Genomic DNA, 16,369 nt, shown 5'->3' on the forward strand with positions numbered 1-16,369 from the left:
TCCGTGGATATCAGTCTAATATTATGGCCTAAGGGTGCCTGTGGGCCGAGCTCGGGTTCAGGTGAAGCTGGTGCTATGAGGAGGCCATCCTGGTCCCACCAGGGCATTAGCAGATTCATGTGATAGCTCTACAGGAGAATCTCAGAGTTAAGGACACCTCAGGAATGGAGGTTGTTCAGAGTTATGAACAAGACGTTGCAGACTTCAGCCACAGGAGAGTTGGGGCCGCAGCCACAAGGTGTGTGGGGAGGATGTCAGGGCTCTGGGCAGGGGAGGGAGATCGGGGCTTCTGACCTTTGGGGAACCTGAGCTCCAGGAGGGCGGCTCAGGGCTTCTGCCCTGGGGGAGCACCAGGGCTCAGGGCTTTAGACCGGGACAGAGCGCTGGAGCACAGAGGGCACTGGGGCGCCCTACAGATTCACTCCCAGTTTCAGCTGGGGGAGGGTGCGTCAGGGCACAGGGCTTTAGTTACAGGGGGAGCGCTGGAGCTGAAACCATTTACCTTCTTTATCAACCGGAGTAGCTCTATGGTGTTGCTGTCCAGATCTCTAAATGGCAATCTGGACAACCAAAGAATAAAGGAACAGGATGAGAAAACAGAAATTCCATCCCCTTGTCTGACAAAATATAATTTCCCGCCTCACTTCAGGGGTAGGGACACAAATGGCAGGAGAACGCTAGACTGTTCTAGCTGGTTCCAGAATGGCGTTATTAACAGGAAGCACTATCCAGCCGGATCCAGATGAATGGAGCATGTCCAGGAGTTTGTGCTAAGGATTCTGAACTTCCATAAGTGAGATCTGTAGCTCCTCTGCAACCTTTCATAATAGTTCCTGGAACTGCTTATGGTCAAGATGGAGGGGGAGGTAGAGATATTGCAGTGATTGCTTAATTCGGAGATTGATGAGAACAGTATCACCGATACTGATGAAATTGACGGTTCCAGCTTATACTCTTCCTCTTCTATAGGGTTAGGAGGAAGCTCTGGCTGTCCACTTGGAGAGGAAGGGTGGAGTGACCCGCTAGTGGACTGTGTGATGTTCTCATCTGGTGTTATCGGGACCGGTGATCTGCTAGGTCACTCCAATCCTTGACTCTGGGAGCCAGCCTTACCCTGCTCTGCTGTGAGAACCCCCACTCCTGGAATGTTCACGTACAGCCTCTAGCATGTAAGCTGCTCCCAGCTACTTGCAACCAAATGACACTAGCCAATATCTCTGGTCCCAGACACAACCCTAGGAACCTCTGTCTTGCAGTGTCCAGTTATGCCCGTTGGATGCTGCAAGCTTATATGAGTTTGTCAATTTAACAAAGAAATTGATATGTACCAGGCTTGTTATCCCAAGGAGAGTCTCTGACATGCTTCAAACCAAACGCACTGCTTCAGGTAGAATAAACAAACATTTATTAACCATAAAGATATGTTTTGACTTATAATCACTTAAAATCTAAGTCAGATTTGGTCAAATGAAATAAAAGCAAAACGCATTCTAAGCTGATCTTAACACTTTCAATGCCCTTACAAACTTAGGGCATGGCTACACTTGCAGATGTAGAGCGCTGTGAGTTAAACCCACCTTTGTGGAGTGCAGTAGGGAAAGCGCTGCAGTCTGTCCACACTGACAGCTTCAAGCGCACTGGCATGGCCACATTTGCGGCACTTGCAGAGGCATTGGGAGCGGTGCATTATGGGCAGCTATCCCAGCATGCAAGTGACTGCAACATGCTTTTCAAATGGGGGTGGAGTGTGACAGGGAGTGTGTTGTGTGTATGTGGGGGGGAGAGAGAGTGGGTTTTTGGGGTGCTGAGAGTGTGTCAGCATGCTGTCGTGTAAGTTCAGACTCCCTTCCCCGCCTACCAAACAGTAAAAGTTTGCTTTTTCTCAGAGCTGATAAGCAGCCGGCTTCTCCGAAACGAAGCTTTGAAAGGGCATTTCTGCATTCCTGCAGTTGATTTCACAACAATGACAAGAGTGGCCACTTGACTTATAGGGATTATGGGACGTTTCCAGAGGCTGATCACAGTGCAGTAACGCAACACCTCGTTCACACTGGCGCCGTGGCGCTCCAGCGGGGGCACAGCAAATGTTATTCCACTCACCGAGGTGGAGTATGTGCCTTGCCAGTGTGGACGGGGAGTGAGTTAGGGCGCCTGGGGCTGCTTTATTGCGCTGTAACTCACAAGTGTAGTCAAGGCCTTAGATGCTTCTCACCGCAGGCTGGCTGGTGGCACTTCAGCCAGGCTCTCCCCTTTGATCAGCTCTTCAGTTGCTTGCTATGGTGTCTGTAGATGTAGGTGGAAGAGAGAGCGAGAGAGAGCATGGCAAATGTCTCTCCCTTTTATCATGTCCTTTCTTCCCTCTTGGCTTTGCCCCCTCCCCTTCAGAGTCAGGTGAGCATTACCTCATCGCAGTTCCAAACTGACCAAAGGAAGGGGGGTGACTCCCTCGAGAGATTCTTTTGTTGCTGCCTAGGCCACTGCCCTTTGTTCCTGTGAGGCTGGGCTGGGTTTGTCCCATCCTCGCCCTGATGAGGTGTGGACTGACCCTCTGCTTCTGGCTTCTGCCTCTGCTTCTGGAGAGTTTTTGCCTGGGCTTGCTTTAAGCCATGAGGATACATTTTCAGCCTCATAACTATATACATGAAATTATAACCTATAACATCACTAACAACAATGCTCGGTACATCATGAGCCTTCCGAAGGCACCCAACAAGACAAACTTTACATTGAATACCACACAATCATTTTACAAGGATGAATATGGGGGTGTAGGCTGTTCCCCCTAGGTACAGAGCATTACAGACTGTGTCAACTCTACAACATGATACAGGTCCCACAATCCCCAGTTTGGCCAGTAACATGGGTCACAGGGTGGTTATGGAGGTCCCCATAGCATGGGGTACCAGCAGTTTTAAGGCAGGTAATAGGATGCAGGTTGGTCCGGATCCCAACTGGGAAGGCATGCCTCAGAAGAGGAGAAGTCTGTTCATCGGGTGCTTCACAGTCTCCTGAGAAAATTAATGCCAATTCTGGATCCACTGGCAGTACTAAGAGTTCCACTGGAGGGAAACTAAGGCTAGATGATATGGGAGGAGTCTCTCTCCTATTCTAAATTGCATCTTGTGGTGGACTCAGGACCTCTCTCATAAGCAAAGGACCTGATGGTGATCAAGACTGGTGATCTGAGCAAACAATAATGTCCTCAGGTGGAGCATAAGACACTGCTCTCCCTTAAGTGCCAGACATCCTGTCAGTCCAAACTGAAGGGGTTGGAGCAGTTACTGTTTGTGCCATAGTCAGGTGAGGCAGAGCCAGTACCGTTGATGATGGAGGCTCTCAATGGTTGCCTTTTGTTGTTGCCTTCAGTTCTCAAAGTTGAGGGTTGGTTAATGCCAGAGGCACTGTTGCCACTGGAGCGTGGTCTGGTGCTGACAGAGCCCTGGATTTATGGACTTTCTTGTCATGATCCTAAGACTTAGGATGTTCTAAGTCCTCCTGGGCTGAGTGGAAAGACTTGCTCAACTTAGGCAGGGTTGTATCCGACTTCCTTGAAGTGTATTTAGAGGATTTGCTCTTGGGTTTATAAGAACATTCCCTGTCCTTCCAACAAGACCCTACAGGGGTTCTCTGGGGGGTAGTTTCTCTCGCTCCTAAATGAGACCGTGCACCAGGAGGGCACTCTTTGCTGAGTCAGGCTGAAGTACTGAGTGGGCCCCAGCCTGGGTCCGATTGTAACTTCAAAGTCTTCTCTATTAAAGCTTCTTAAGGTGGAGTTCCTGCACTTCACGGGTGCAGCTGGGGAAAGAGCTTCAAATACTGCACCTTGCCACAGTACGATTTCCCTAAGGCAGTACAGGCAGCTCCGATAACCATCATTGACTGAGGAGCAGCACAGATTTTGAAGCCTGGATTCCAGGGGATAGGATGGGGGCGAGGGAAAGGGAGGGTGGAATTCCCCAGTATGGAGAATCTAACTATAAAACTTGGTTTAAGCTACTGGATAAAATTCTAAAAATATGTATTTACAGATAGAAGAATAAATGAAGATGAAGCTCTGGACACTGGAGGCTCCAACAAAGGCCATGCAGCAGTGAGAAGGAACTGGAAAGACAATCAGTCTGCTCCACCCTTTATGTCCTTGGTTGGATGCATAATTGGATGCATGAGAAGAGCAGTGGTGCTTGCATGGACCAATGGACATTGCTTTCAAGAATTCTCCGACTCCTTGAATACGAAGCATATGCATAACCACAGCGAAAGACACACAGGGAATAGCGCTTGAAGGCGAACCTATAATTTCACATCTTCCTACAGATTTTATAGCATATGCCCTCCTGCTGAAACTGCTCTAAATTGTATTCTGTTATTAGTGCAAAGCAGCCTTCTATTCTCACCCTGTTTTTCTTTTCCTTGCCATATCTTTGAGATTTTATAATAAATATTGTATGTTCATGAAAAACATTCACATGCATATTTTGTTTATGGAGATCTGTTTATTGTTGCCTTCAATGTTTGTTGGAAATATGGATATTACTACAAAAGTGTCTCAGAGAAACTCCATTAAAATTAGCCTTAAGCATGAAGGAAAAATATACATTCACCGGTGCCAATCCTGAGTGAAGGGATTTTTTCCACACATAGGAAGCAAAACCAATAAAATTTGAGAACCTCTTTTTGCTTTTCATGCATTTCTTCCTGCTTGGCAACTAGTGAAATTTAGGTGGGAAAAATGTAATTACCTAATTAAAATGCGGGCATGACTTCAAGGTTCACAGTCCTATTCTTTCAAATAAATATCACAGGTTCATTAGTGACTAGAAGTTTCAGGACCTCAGTTTTAGTTTTTATCAATAGAAAGGATTCCTTGCCATCCTGGTGGGGCATCACTGAATCAGAGTAGGGTATTGACTATTGAATAATCAATGTTAGTTCCATTCCTGAAAAACATACGCTTTCCTTGAAGATCTCCAATCCATACTTAGCTATCATTAACTTGATATCTGAGATCACATGTTAAAGTGGCATGGCTGAAGCCACAAAACTAAGTGGAGCCTGCAGTGAGCAGGAATCATAATTCAGGCCTTCAGCTAATGCTAGTGCTTACTACTTTAGTCATTTATCCAAGATTTACGTTCAGTCTAGACAAGGTCATTTCTTCCAAGAAGTCAGAACAGAAAAGAAATTTATTCACTTAGGGGAGACAACCTAGTTTCTGGGATTTTTCAAAATTATATAAGAACTTTTGCTGACAAAATCTTTAAAGTTTAAAGTCTACCTTTAGACAAATACAAATCCTATTGATCAATCCAATGTCTACTTATACCCATTGAAGGGGTCACTCCCTTTGACGTGGCAGTCAAGAAGCTAGAGGGTCCACTCAGATAGCCTTAGTAATGATTTCCCTCCAGGTAGTTTCATCCATTCTGTGATATACTGGTAGGCTATAGCAGTTGACTAGAACAGGGGTTCTCAACCTGGGGCGGTCAGGAGGTTATTACATGGGGGGTCGTGAGCTGTCAGCCTCCACCCCAAACCCCGCGTTGCCTCCAGCATTTATAATGGTGTTAAATATATAAAAAAAGTGTTTTTAATTGGGGGGGGGAGGGAGTGCCACACTCAGAGGCTTGCGGTGTGAAAGGGGTCACCAGTACAAAAGTTTGAGAACTAGTGGACTAGAAGAAATGGTCGCCTCCAAAATTATTTATTTTCACAAACAGAAAAATTCACAAGTTGTGGGACTCATTGCTTCTTTTAAGGTACCTTTACCAGCAGTACATTAAGATTCCTTGTGTTAGAACCAGAAATATAACAACTTGTGGCTCCACCCACAGGGTAGATCTTTTAACACATATTTTCTTTCAATGGAGTCATTGCCTCAGTAATGCTGTGGATAAGGTACTTGATGGCATAGTTAGAGAGAGCATCTCACTACCAAGAATTTTGTCAGATCCAGTCTCCATCTACTTCTAAAGGTTTTTCTACCTATTGCTGTTCCTACTATGCTTCAAGATTGCTATTCCAAACCTTCTCCAGTTATTCATTTTGGAACTACTGCCTACAAAATCTTCCTCAGTTGCGAAACACCACAAGGTCTAACTGGGGCTCTGACTGTCCCAGAGAACATTCTTTCAATAGGAAGATTATCCTTTTTACAGAAAGTCTAGAATACGATCATCTCAGGTTGGATGGTCTCTAAAATGTGCAAGAAGGTCCACAAGAGTTTTTCCTTTCTCTTCCCCTTCAATCCAATCCTCCTGACGCCCAGTCCTCTAGAAAAAATAAGGGTATATATAGAGCCACCACCCAGGATCTGTAGCTAAAAGACAGCTATATATGCCATTTACTGCCTAGAACCCCGAAGTTCACAAATAGATATTTTTAGAGTGTCTACATGGGTGAGGTGTAATATCTTTTATTGGACCATCCGTTGGTGAGAGAGAGACATGCTTTCGAGCTTAGATAGTGCTCTTCTTTGGGTCATGTTTTGCGGTATATCTTAGGTCAAAAATCACTGAACCAATCTATGTCCGAAGATTCTAAATCAAAGCCATCTATCAGTATGGATATTAGTAAAGGTAGAAATGGAGGATGCCTACTTGCACATTGTAACAGCAGATGGTGGTGCACAGTAACAAATTCTCACAGAGAAGGGCATATTAGCTCATGAAGTTTTTTTTATTTAAACACAGAAGTAGGAAGACTTTCTAGTCATCATTCAGAGATTTACAAAATAATTTTTCTCTTGCTATAATCCTCTCTGTTCTTCAATCCAACAAAAAGTATTGAGACACATCTTGGAGATAAGAGGCCATCTCCCCAGGATCTCCATAAGGAGATGTTGAAAACTCTGTGTGTTCTTTTTGGCAGAAGATCTACCTCTCCATCCACCCTTGGCTGCCTCTCCAAAGCTTCTTTCCTGCACCTTGCAAAATCCTTCAGGTACTATGTGTCACTTGGGGGACACTTCTTCATCAAGCTCTAGAACATATCCCACCTACTTTCCTATGAGTGAAAGCCTCCTTCAAGTGATAGAAGCAGTCCTTTTCAGGGACATGAATCTGAGAACCAAAGTGGTAACTGGCATTCTGAATGCCAGTCTCATCAACTAGAGAGCTCCCATGAGTGTACAAAGGAAAACTATTTAGCAAAAATTCTCCCTATATATCACTTATCTAGAAAGAAAAAGTTATGTAAAAACTAGAGCAGAGTTGGGAGATCATCCGTCACACACAAGTTTTAGTTTGTAGAGATACCTAAACTATTAAATGGCTCAGGAACACTAGTGGGGGGGAGAGGGAGAAATGTGTGTGTGTCTGTCAAATTGACCACTAGCATAATCAAGTATAATTTATTATTTCAAACAAATCGCATCCACTTACGCTAGCAGTGAAATTGGCCCTGGACTTCAAAGAGATGTTAGAGCAGAGTCTATTTCCTTTACAAGTGGAGCTATGATACTTAACCAATACTAAACTTAGTTAAAAAGTGTCAAAGAGAATCTCTCATAGTTGTTGGCTGTTGTGTTAGAGAAGACAAACCTGATGGTAGATTCTCTTGCCTAGAGAACTGTACACTCAATAGATCTTGGTTTTGATTTATTCTCTGCAAAGAAGGATCAGTCTGAGATAGATATTCTCTTTTTCAGGGAAACCAGTAATATATGTTCTAAAAAAGGTCAGAACTTAGGCCCAATTGTCACAACAGTGGCTGTGGCCAACAAATTTTCAAGAATTGTGAGCGCAACTAAAAAGTATGTAAAAGTTCATAAAGTGTTAAAATAAACTAGAACAAATGTTGATGGGAAAAGGTACAAAAGGAAGATAGAATAACTAAATTAGGCTAAAGAAGGTAAAGTTGAGATGATTCAAGGATTGGATTGAAATTATGCATTAAAAAACAGATGTGGAGCCAGAAGTTAATGAGCCAAAATTGGTACATTGGATAGTAGGCCTAGTTGGTGGACAAAATAATAAGAGGAGGGGCTATTCTACTCATCAAGCCCTTTCTGGGTCCTTAAAAGAAAGATTTTGTGGGGAAAATGTGAAAGAACAAAAATACCTAACACATACTTAAAATAACAGATGGAGACTACTGAACCAAACTTCATCATCAGGGCTGCCACTACCATCCCCTGGGACTTCTTCATCCTCATCTGGAAAAATGACCACACCAGGCCAGAGAGAGGGACCCAAAGGACATCACCAGCCTATTAGCTGGGATGAAATGATTTTAGCAGCAGCAACAGCTCCAGCTCTTGCTCATCTCAACTAACTTTTTTCTCAGACGGACAGTTACTGCCATCATTAACACCATCAAAGAGACTGTCAAACAAGGGTTTTTTTCCTTCTAAAACTCTCTCCATCCTGAAGGGAAAGGGAACAAGAAATTTTAAAATGAAAGTCTTATTTAATACTTCACATTGTAAATGCTTTAACTGTTTTGCCTTCTCTTCTCTATCTTTAATATAAAGTTAAAGGGCTTTTTAATGATGTTTGTGCCATGGTACTAAGCAGGCTGACATCTCTGTACACCAAATCCCTTGTTCAAATTGTTTAATGTTTGACAGTGACTGGGTTACATTAACACCTTTGGCACATTTATTCTATCACTATCTTCTCTGCTTATGTAGCCCAGGCTAACACCAAGTGGCTCTTTGTCTTTCTTTAATGGCTAGACTAGCCACTTTCTTTGCTAGTACCTTGAACTAATGGAATTGGTAATTTATATCTCTGGGTGGGTTGTCTGCCAGGTTTGAACACAGAATCTCTGAATTTAAAAGCAGGAGCCTCTACCTCTAGAGCCAAAGGACCAGGTTGATTAGTTTAATGAAGTAGCATATTCATAAATTATTATTTGTTAACTCTACCCCAATTTTCCCTGTGTGACATGTTGGGCAAGTCATTTAAGTTGTAAATCCTGTTTTCTTACCTACAAAATGGGAATAATACTATTTACCTAATGCATACAGATGGATAGGGGAGGTTAAAATGTTTGTAAAGTACTTGTTCGTAACAGACTTGCAAAGTATTATTTCTTATTTTAACTAAATCCTAGATTGATTGTATTGCTTTTCATTAAAATGGTGTTAGGAGAGGGTTGTTGGTTTTGTTTTAGTGTTCAATTAGGCTCAAATTTGTGGCTTTCGTTTACACTACAGTTTTCTTTTTCCTCCTCCTGCTACAGAAATATTGCCTTGAAATACTTGTGAAGCAGGAGAAAAAAAAAATTAAAAAAAGTCAAGCTGATCTACTTACTAGTAGGTGCAATATATACCTTCAAATGAGACTCATGCTTCTGAAGTCAGGTAAGAAATGATATCCAACCTTTTATAGCTCTACTCTTCCAGTGACATTTCCAACAACCTCAAATCTTACCAATTTGCTAAGAGAATGTGTTGCTAGCTAAACATGCCTAGCATTGGACTAGTCCACTATCCAAGAACTGTATTAACATTTTGAACTTATCTCCAGAGCTAGCTTTTCCTAGTGATCAAACCCACTACAGATGTGGTAACATGCAATTGCCAGGGGGAAAAATTGATTTCATCTACCTCTGCTATGACTTCTGCTACTCCAAAGGAAATTGGTTTCAGCCCTTCTCTCTAGTAGACAGTAGTAGTAGTATCAGAAGGCATGTAAGGGAGAGAGAAATAGATTAGATACAGAGAGAGAAAAAAAGTGGATTTTAATGAAAGCACACACTTGACAGGTCTATCACTAGTTCCCTCCTATATTTCATAAGGACAGCTAGCTGCATGATCTGGGAAGTCTTCCCGCTTTTGGGAAGAGGAGAGAAAGAATTAAAACTACAAAGGGCATGTCACTGGGTGGGCTCCCTCACCCTGGACTTTCCTTTGCAAGCAGTCCTCACACATTCTTATGTAAATTCACCACAGTGCACTTTATTTTCAATGTTTTATGCAGCTTCATGTCCCGTCACCATAAGGCTTTCCCCAAGTTTCAGCAGACCTGTTAGGCATGGGGGGGAGGGAAGGGGAAAGAGGTCCTAAGTGTCTTTGCCCTTCTTTCCAGCCTCTCTTTCCCCCTCTGCCTTCCTGTCTCCAGTTTAACAGTCCCCAGCTGACAAGTTAATCCTCATGTTAACTGGTTAATCACCCAGACCTAATCAATTTGTGCACTTTGTAAGCGTCCCCACATGTGCCAGAGTGGTGAGACAACCTTAGGCTACTTCTGCCACAGGACAGAACTAGACCACTGTGTGGAGCTTGGAAGACACGTCCTGGGGCTACAGAGGGGTGGGAGGGGAAAAGCATGAGCCACCTATCCATTCTATTTTACATGGGTAGATAAAATGCACTGCCTCTGACCACATTAAAAAAAAAACCCCACACACATCTAAAGTGCAGAATACTGCATAATCTTAAATTGCTCGAACTATATCATCTATGCCATATAACATCAAATAGCTAGAGAAACACATACAGTAGGGTAACATTTTAGATCATAATCTTGATTGTTTCAAGACTAGTCACTGCATCAAAACTTAAAATTAAGCCTTTGAATATAACCTTTTTCCTATCACTAATCTTAAGAGTCAACATTTTACACTGCAGATTTTGACATGGTATTACTTGGTACAGATTTTGATTGCTTCTATTATGCAGACTTTGAAATTCAGAAGTAAAAAAATAAATCACACCTTACTATTGTATATTTCAGTACTTCCTTATGCCAGCTATAATTAGTGGCAAAAAACAGGATGACAAAACATTGAATTATTTTACACCTTTACAGTGAATTAACTGCATCTTATTATTTTTGTTTTTGAAACAGTGGACAATCAATGCACAAAGGAACTTATTTACATGGAGCATCATCACATTCATCTTTGTTGGATCATCTCATGTAACCACGCAAAATGCTCGGCTGATGAAGGTTGGTGCAGACTTAGAATGTAACAGATGATCAGTTATTATGCAGAGAACAGTAAAAGAAAAATAACTAACAATGAGTTACAGTGTTAGGTTTTTACATTCTACAAACTGAGTAAAGATAGAGTAGACCTTTTTTATGAATTTACAGAGTTGAAGAAAGGACTTGGTATAAACCAACTGAAAACTTCTTCAGAGATTATGGAAGTGAGGCTGGTTTAAAGTATAGTTATAATGTTATGAGTAGAGAGTCAGATCTCCTTACTTCGCTGATTATTTTTTTTAAACTCTGGCATCAGCACTGTCACACCACTTTTGCTATAGAAGAGCAAAAATTCTGATGTGTTTCATGCATCTACAGGAATGGCAAGCTAACGTTTGGTTACATTATCGTTGTTCTTTACACCTCTTACATCACCCCAATACTACAACTTAATTACAAACTCTAGGTGGAGTATGTAGTGCTGGCAATTTTACATAAATGGAGTATATTTGATATAGAAATTCTTGAGTAAAAACGAGCAATCCAGTGACATTCATTTTACAATCACTTTTCTGATAATAACCACACTTTAAAATTTCTCTTGTAGATACTAAGGATTGCTTTCATTTGATATTAGATTATACCTCTTAGTAGTCAATTCCATGCAAATTAACTAACTAACTAAATCAATGACTGCCTACTTCTCTAGACAGAAAAGACACTTGTTGCAGGTGCTGAATGGTCAACCTATACTAAATTTAATAATAAAGTTCTGACTTAGTGAACTATAGGTATTAGATCACTATTTGATGTTTGCAAAGAGTACTGAAATATGTTAATATTCATTTTGTTTTAAAATTGAAACATTTCATAAAGGATCTTGCATTGAGATTCACTATCATTATATTGCTTACTTTAAACAGATTCAGTCTCTTGTAATCCATTAACTCAGTATACTCTTTTCCATTTAGTTTCCACCTAGCAAATTGTAAAAAGTAAAACTCAGAATGTATCTTTCTTTGTAAGAATTAACATTCATTACTTGAACATCTAGCCCCACCCCAGCCAAAAACATTTATGAAACTTAAAATGCAATGTTTTAAAAGGTATTAAAATATGATCAGAAAATTGGAATGAAGAAATGTTTAGTAAGGTAAAGCATAATACATTTTAACCAGGTCAGTAGTTGTCCATTTGAAATAACCTATAATTAACATTGGATTTTTAAAGTTTAACAGTAACACCAAGGAATGAGGTATGTAAGTTTTTAGATATCACATCAGACTTTCATTTTATGCAACTAACTGTATTTCACAACTCTCATCTTACAAAATAGACAGTACCATTGTGCCTGTAGAAGTACTGCATTAAAAAACAGAAAGATACATTACTACAAGAAACCACCAAACATCACAATTATCAGGGTCTACAAAAATCCATTATTTTAGCTGTTATCAGGATGCATCATATGAAGATATTTTAGGGCTGGATTCACTACCAAAAAAAGTCCATCCCACTTTCACATTGGCCCAAAAATACATATTTTGAATGAGACACAAAGAGAAGAGAGAATTACTGGGATGTGAATGGGCTTCCTTTGGACAGGAGCCAGATGCATTTTTGTATTGAATCTGACCCTATAATTTAAATCTATATATGGATTTTTTTGTGCATAAAAAAACCCAACACCTAGTTGTAAACAAAAATGCGAAATCTGTATTCATAAAAATATTTTATTGGTTATTTTACATAATACCGGGTGGGACTGTAAATATTTTTGCTCTGTATCAGTATATTGCTAAATGCATAAATGTTGACAGTTTATGCCAGAAAATAGGATACTGCATTTATGACTGATGCTACAGTATTTAATAAAGGGCCAATTCAAAATCAAAGAAGCTGATCTAAGAACAAAATGTGACAGTATTCCTTATTTCCTTACTCCTGTGCAACATAGTATTTTTGTACTACACTGATATGCGACTATGACACTGGGCAAGTTTGGGGCAAGGAAATAATGCTAAGCAGAAATGAAAACTGTACTAAAAAGTTATTTTTAAAGCTTTTCCAGAATTTCAGATTTTAAAAATTTACTTTTTGCCAAATGCTTAGTCATTTGAGATTTGATATCGGGTTATAGAACATAGACTATCAGTGTCTAATGACAATGTAGTACTGTATCTGAATTATAAAGCTAAATAACCAATGCTCATAGTATGTTCACTCTTTTTGTTCGTAAACATTACAATAAGTGTTTTAAGTGTGAGGAAAATATTGGTAAAACCAGCAACATAATTCAGTAACAGTAATTTAGTAAACGATGTCAAACATTGGCAAAAATTCATACAAATGTTTTATTTAATAACATTTTTCCTATTTAAGCACACCAAGTACCAGCAGGTGTTTTTAAGAAGATAATAATTATGAAAATTCTGTTGCAGCAATAGTTGATTAAGTTGATCTTTGATTTGCATACATATAACTATGTTTCACAATTCTCAAATAATACATATTTAGGCAGCTTGAACTATGTTATAAAAATTTTAATTCAGTACATGCCAATAGTAGAGACTCCAAGAGTTGTGTTAGAATTCACTAAACTAAAAGTGAAAATGGACTTACCAATAACACTGCATAATGAACATTCAAACCACATTTTCATGGCACCTTTAAATGTGAAGATTAAAAAGTTAGTCTGAAAATGCTTTGTAGGCATTTGTAGATTGCATTTAAATTATTATTTCTACTGCTTCACTTCACTTTTGTAAAACTGCATAAATTATGTTCCAGTAAACATATCAATTGTGCATGGATAATCTGTCATGAAAATGTGGTAGCTGTTGGCAGAAGTTGTGTATTTGCATGTTTTGAAGAGAAGAGACTAAAGAAACTGGAGAAAATAAACTTTAATGAGATTCTCCATTCAACGATGAGGCTTCTCCTCTGGGCGAAGATGACCTGGACATTCCCCTCTCTGTATTGTCAGAGCTAGAACCACTCTGACTGTGCTGATCTGCAGATGCAGTACTGGAAGCAGGTGGTGACTTAGTTTTCTCCTTAAAGTCTGTAATAATGACTGTCAGATCTCCAACGGTAACTTCCAAATGCTGGGCACTACTCCGATCCACATTTTTCAATCTTGGCCTAAATAAAACAGAATCAAATTAAAAGCTAGAAGCTTCCACATCCCATAATCCTCTTGCCACTCCAATTTTTAGTGATCTTTGTAGAAAACGTATAACTTAGTGAAATACTGCACACAGCAATATTATTAATACATAAAATGAGAATGTACTACATAGCTAGTAACTCTATACTGTAATATTTAAATTTTTCTTCACCTCTAAATAATTTGATTTGAACAGGGCCCCCTGGATAATGCGATTAAGGTGGTCACAAAACCGTACTCCACATTTTAAAAATTTTGCTTGTAAAAAATTACCATATATACTCGTTCATTAGCCCATTCGTTTATAAGCCGACTCCCCAAAATGGATGGGTAAAAATAGCAAAAACTCTATGACCCTTTCATAAGCCGACCCTGTATTTCAGGGGTTGGAAAACTTTGGCTCCCAGCCCTTCAGGGTAAGCCGCTGGCGGGTTGGGACGTTTTGTTTACTTGGAGCGTTCACAGGCACGGAGCCCTCAGCTCCCAGTGGCCGCGGTTTGCCGTTCCCAGCCAATGGGAGCTGCGGGAAGTGGTGCCATTTCCCGTAGCTCCCATTGGCCGGGAACGGCAAACCGTGGCCACTGGGACCTGAGGGGCTCTGTGGCTGCAGATGCTCCAAGTAAACAAAACGACAATGTATTAGATTGCGGAATCATTGAATTGACTCCGCAGAGTTTAAAATCATCAAATTTTGGTGTAGACCTGTTTATAAGCCAACCCATGCTCTTTGATGCGTCATTTTTTTACCAAAAATATTTGGCTTATGAACAAGTATATACAGTAAGTCTCTAGCCTTCATGGCTGCAAAGAATGTTCAAAATATGACCCCACGGTAATATCAGTGTCAGCAGACAGCCTGAAACAACAGCCCAGAGAAGCATGAACTTCTCCATTCATCTCAGTGGGTGTTGACTTTAAGTTCTGAGTATGCAGAAACCAGCTCCCATGTCCTCTAACCAGTTGTTTCTAAACTTCTACTATGCAGGTATTAGCAAATACAAATTCTGCAGCACACTGAAAATTTAAAATTTGAAGTGGGCATCATGTAAAAAGAATTTAATTTTAAAATAATTTACACACAAAACACTATGATGACAGGGCTGGAGTCTGGGTTCCCTGATGCATAATTTAATACTAATATCCTGCATAGGACATGGGGCCACAAACTCTGGTTTGATTACTACTTTTTTTTTTTTTGAAGACCACAACAGAACATTTAAACTATATTCCATCAACTTGGTCTTTGCAGGTGCTAGTGCAATGGATGATCTAGGCATGAAACACTTTAAATTGCTAGTTTTCTGTGTGTGCCAGGGGACAAAGCATGTCACCACAGCAGCTGAAAATACCTGCTGACAACAGCAGCACAGCACACAGCAAGCCTTTTAAAAATGACCTACAGAACCTATATTTGATTCCACAACTTTCTCCAGACCAAGCTTGGAAGTAAAGAAATTAACATGAAACCAAGATTTGGCAGGTGTGCTCCTAAAAGCAAATCTTAACCCTCACCTCGCCTACACAGAGATTTAGAGCCCTGCCTCAAGTAGAACTGATGCTGAGTCACCTCACCCCACCTTTTGCACTCCCACGCAGCCAAGAGTTGAAGCTGCAAAAGAGTTCACAGGGAGCCCAATGCGACTCTTGCCCGAAGGCTGAACTGGCATTAATAAAGAGCCTAACTGGTTGTTCGAAGATGTGGGAGTGGAAAGGAAGGATTCACTTTTGCCAGCCTGAATGGGCTGCATGCTAGAGAGAAAATTTAGGGCTTACTATATGCAGATTTTGTTATACATATTTCTGGAAACATGTAAATGTGCTCCTTTTTAAAGTAATCCACGTAGAAACTAAGGTGAGCATTCTTAATCAGAACCCAGTCTAGCCAAAATCAGATAGTACTTTTTTTTTTTTACTTGTATGTAATACTTGAGTGTATTGAATATGGAAACCAGTAGGTTGATTTCTCTTCACTATTAATTTTTCAAGCAATTCTTTGTACAGCTCTTACTGAGATTTTTATTTTTAAACAACAGTCCCAGCCAGAGGCGTGCACATGGGAGGGCAAGCAGTGGCACGGGCCCCCTTCAATAATTGGCAAGGTCACAGAGCTCCGCTCACTCTCTCTGCCATGGCCCTGGGGTGAGTAGAGCTCTGTGACCCCACCACAGCCAAGTCCTTGTGGATACATTTATTCAAATGGCTCCACTGCACATGGATTTTCATTGAAGTGGTGAGTGTTTATTTCTATGTATGTGATGTACATGTGTGTGCTGATATGGTTTAATGTGTGTGTTTAATGTGCCCTTCCAAAAGCGGTCAAATTTAA

The 16,369-nt window shown here is 40.6% G+C and overlaps 1 protein-coding gene across 2 annotated transcripts in view; it reads right to left on the bottom strand.

Annotated features, from left to right (window-relative positions):
* Positions 1-6,656: 6,656 nt before the first annotated feature.
* YAF2 (YY1 associated factor 2) overlaps positions 6,657-16,369 on the bottom strand; it is a 50,955-nt gene continuing 41,242 nt past the window's right edge. For both annotated transcript variants that reach the window (XM_008162503.4, XM_042859482.2), the window contains one exon: positions 6,657-14,018. In XM_008162503.4, coding sequence (XP_008160725.1) covers positions 13,781-14,018 — 238 coding nt within the window. In that variant the 3' untranslated portion in view covers positions 6,657-13,780. The remainder of the gene's footprint in view (positions 14,019-16,369) is intronic.

Source organism: Chrysemys picta, chromosome 1, assembly GCF_011386835.1.
Source record: "Chrysemys picta bellii isolate R12L10 chromosome 1, ASM1138683v2, whole genome shotgun sequence".
Taxonomy (NCBI): domain Eukaryota; kingdom Metazoa; phylum Chordata; order Testudines; family Emydidae; genus Chrysemys; species Chrysemys picta.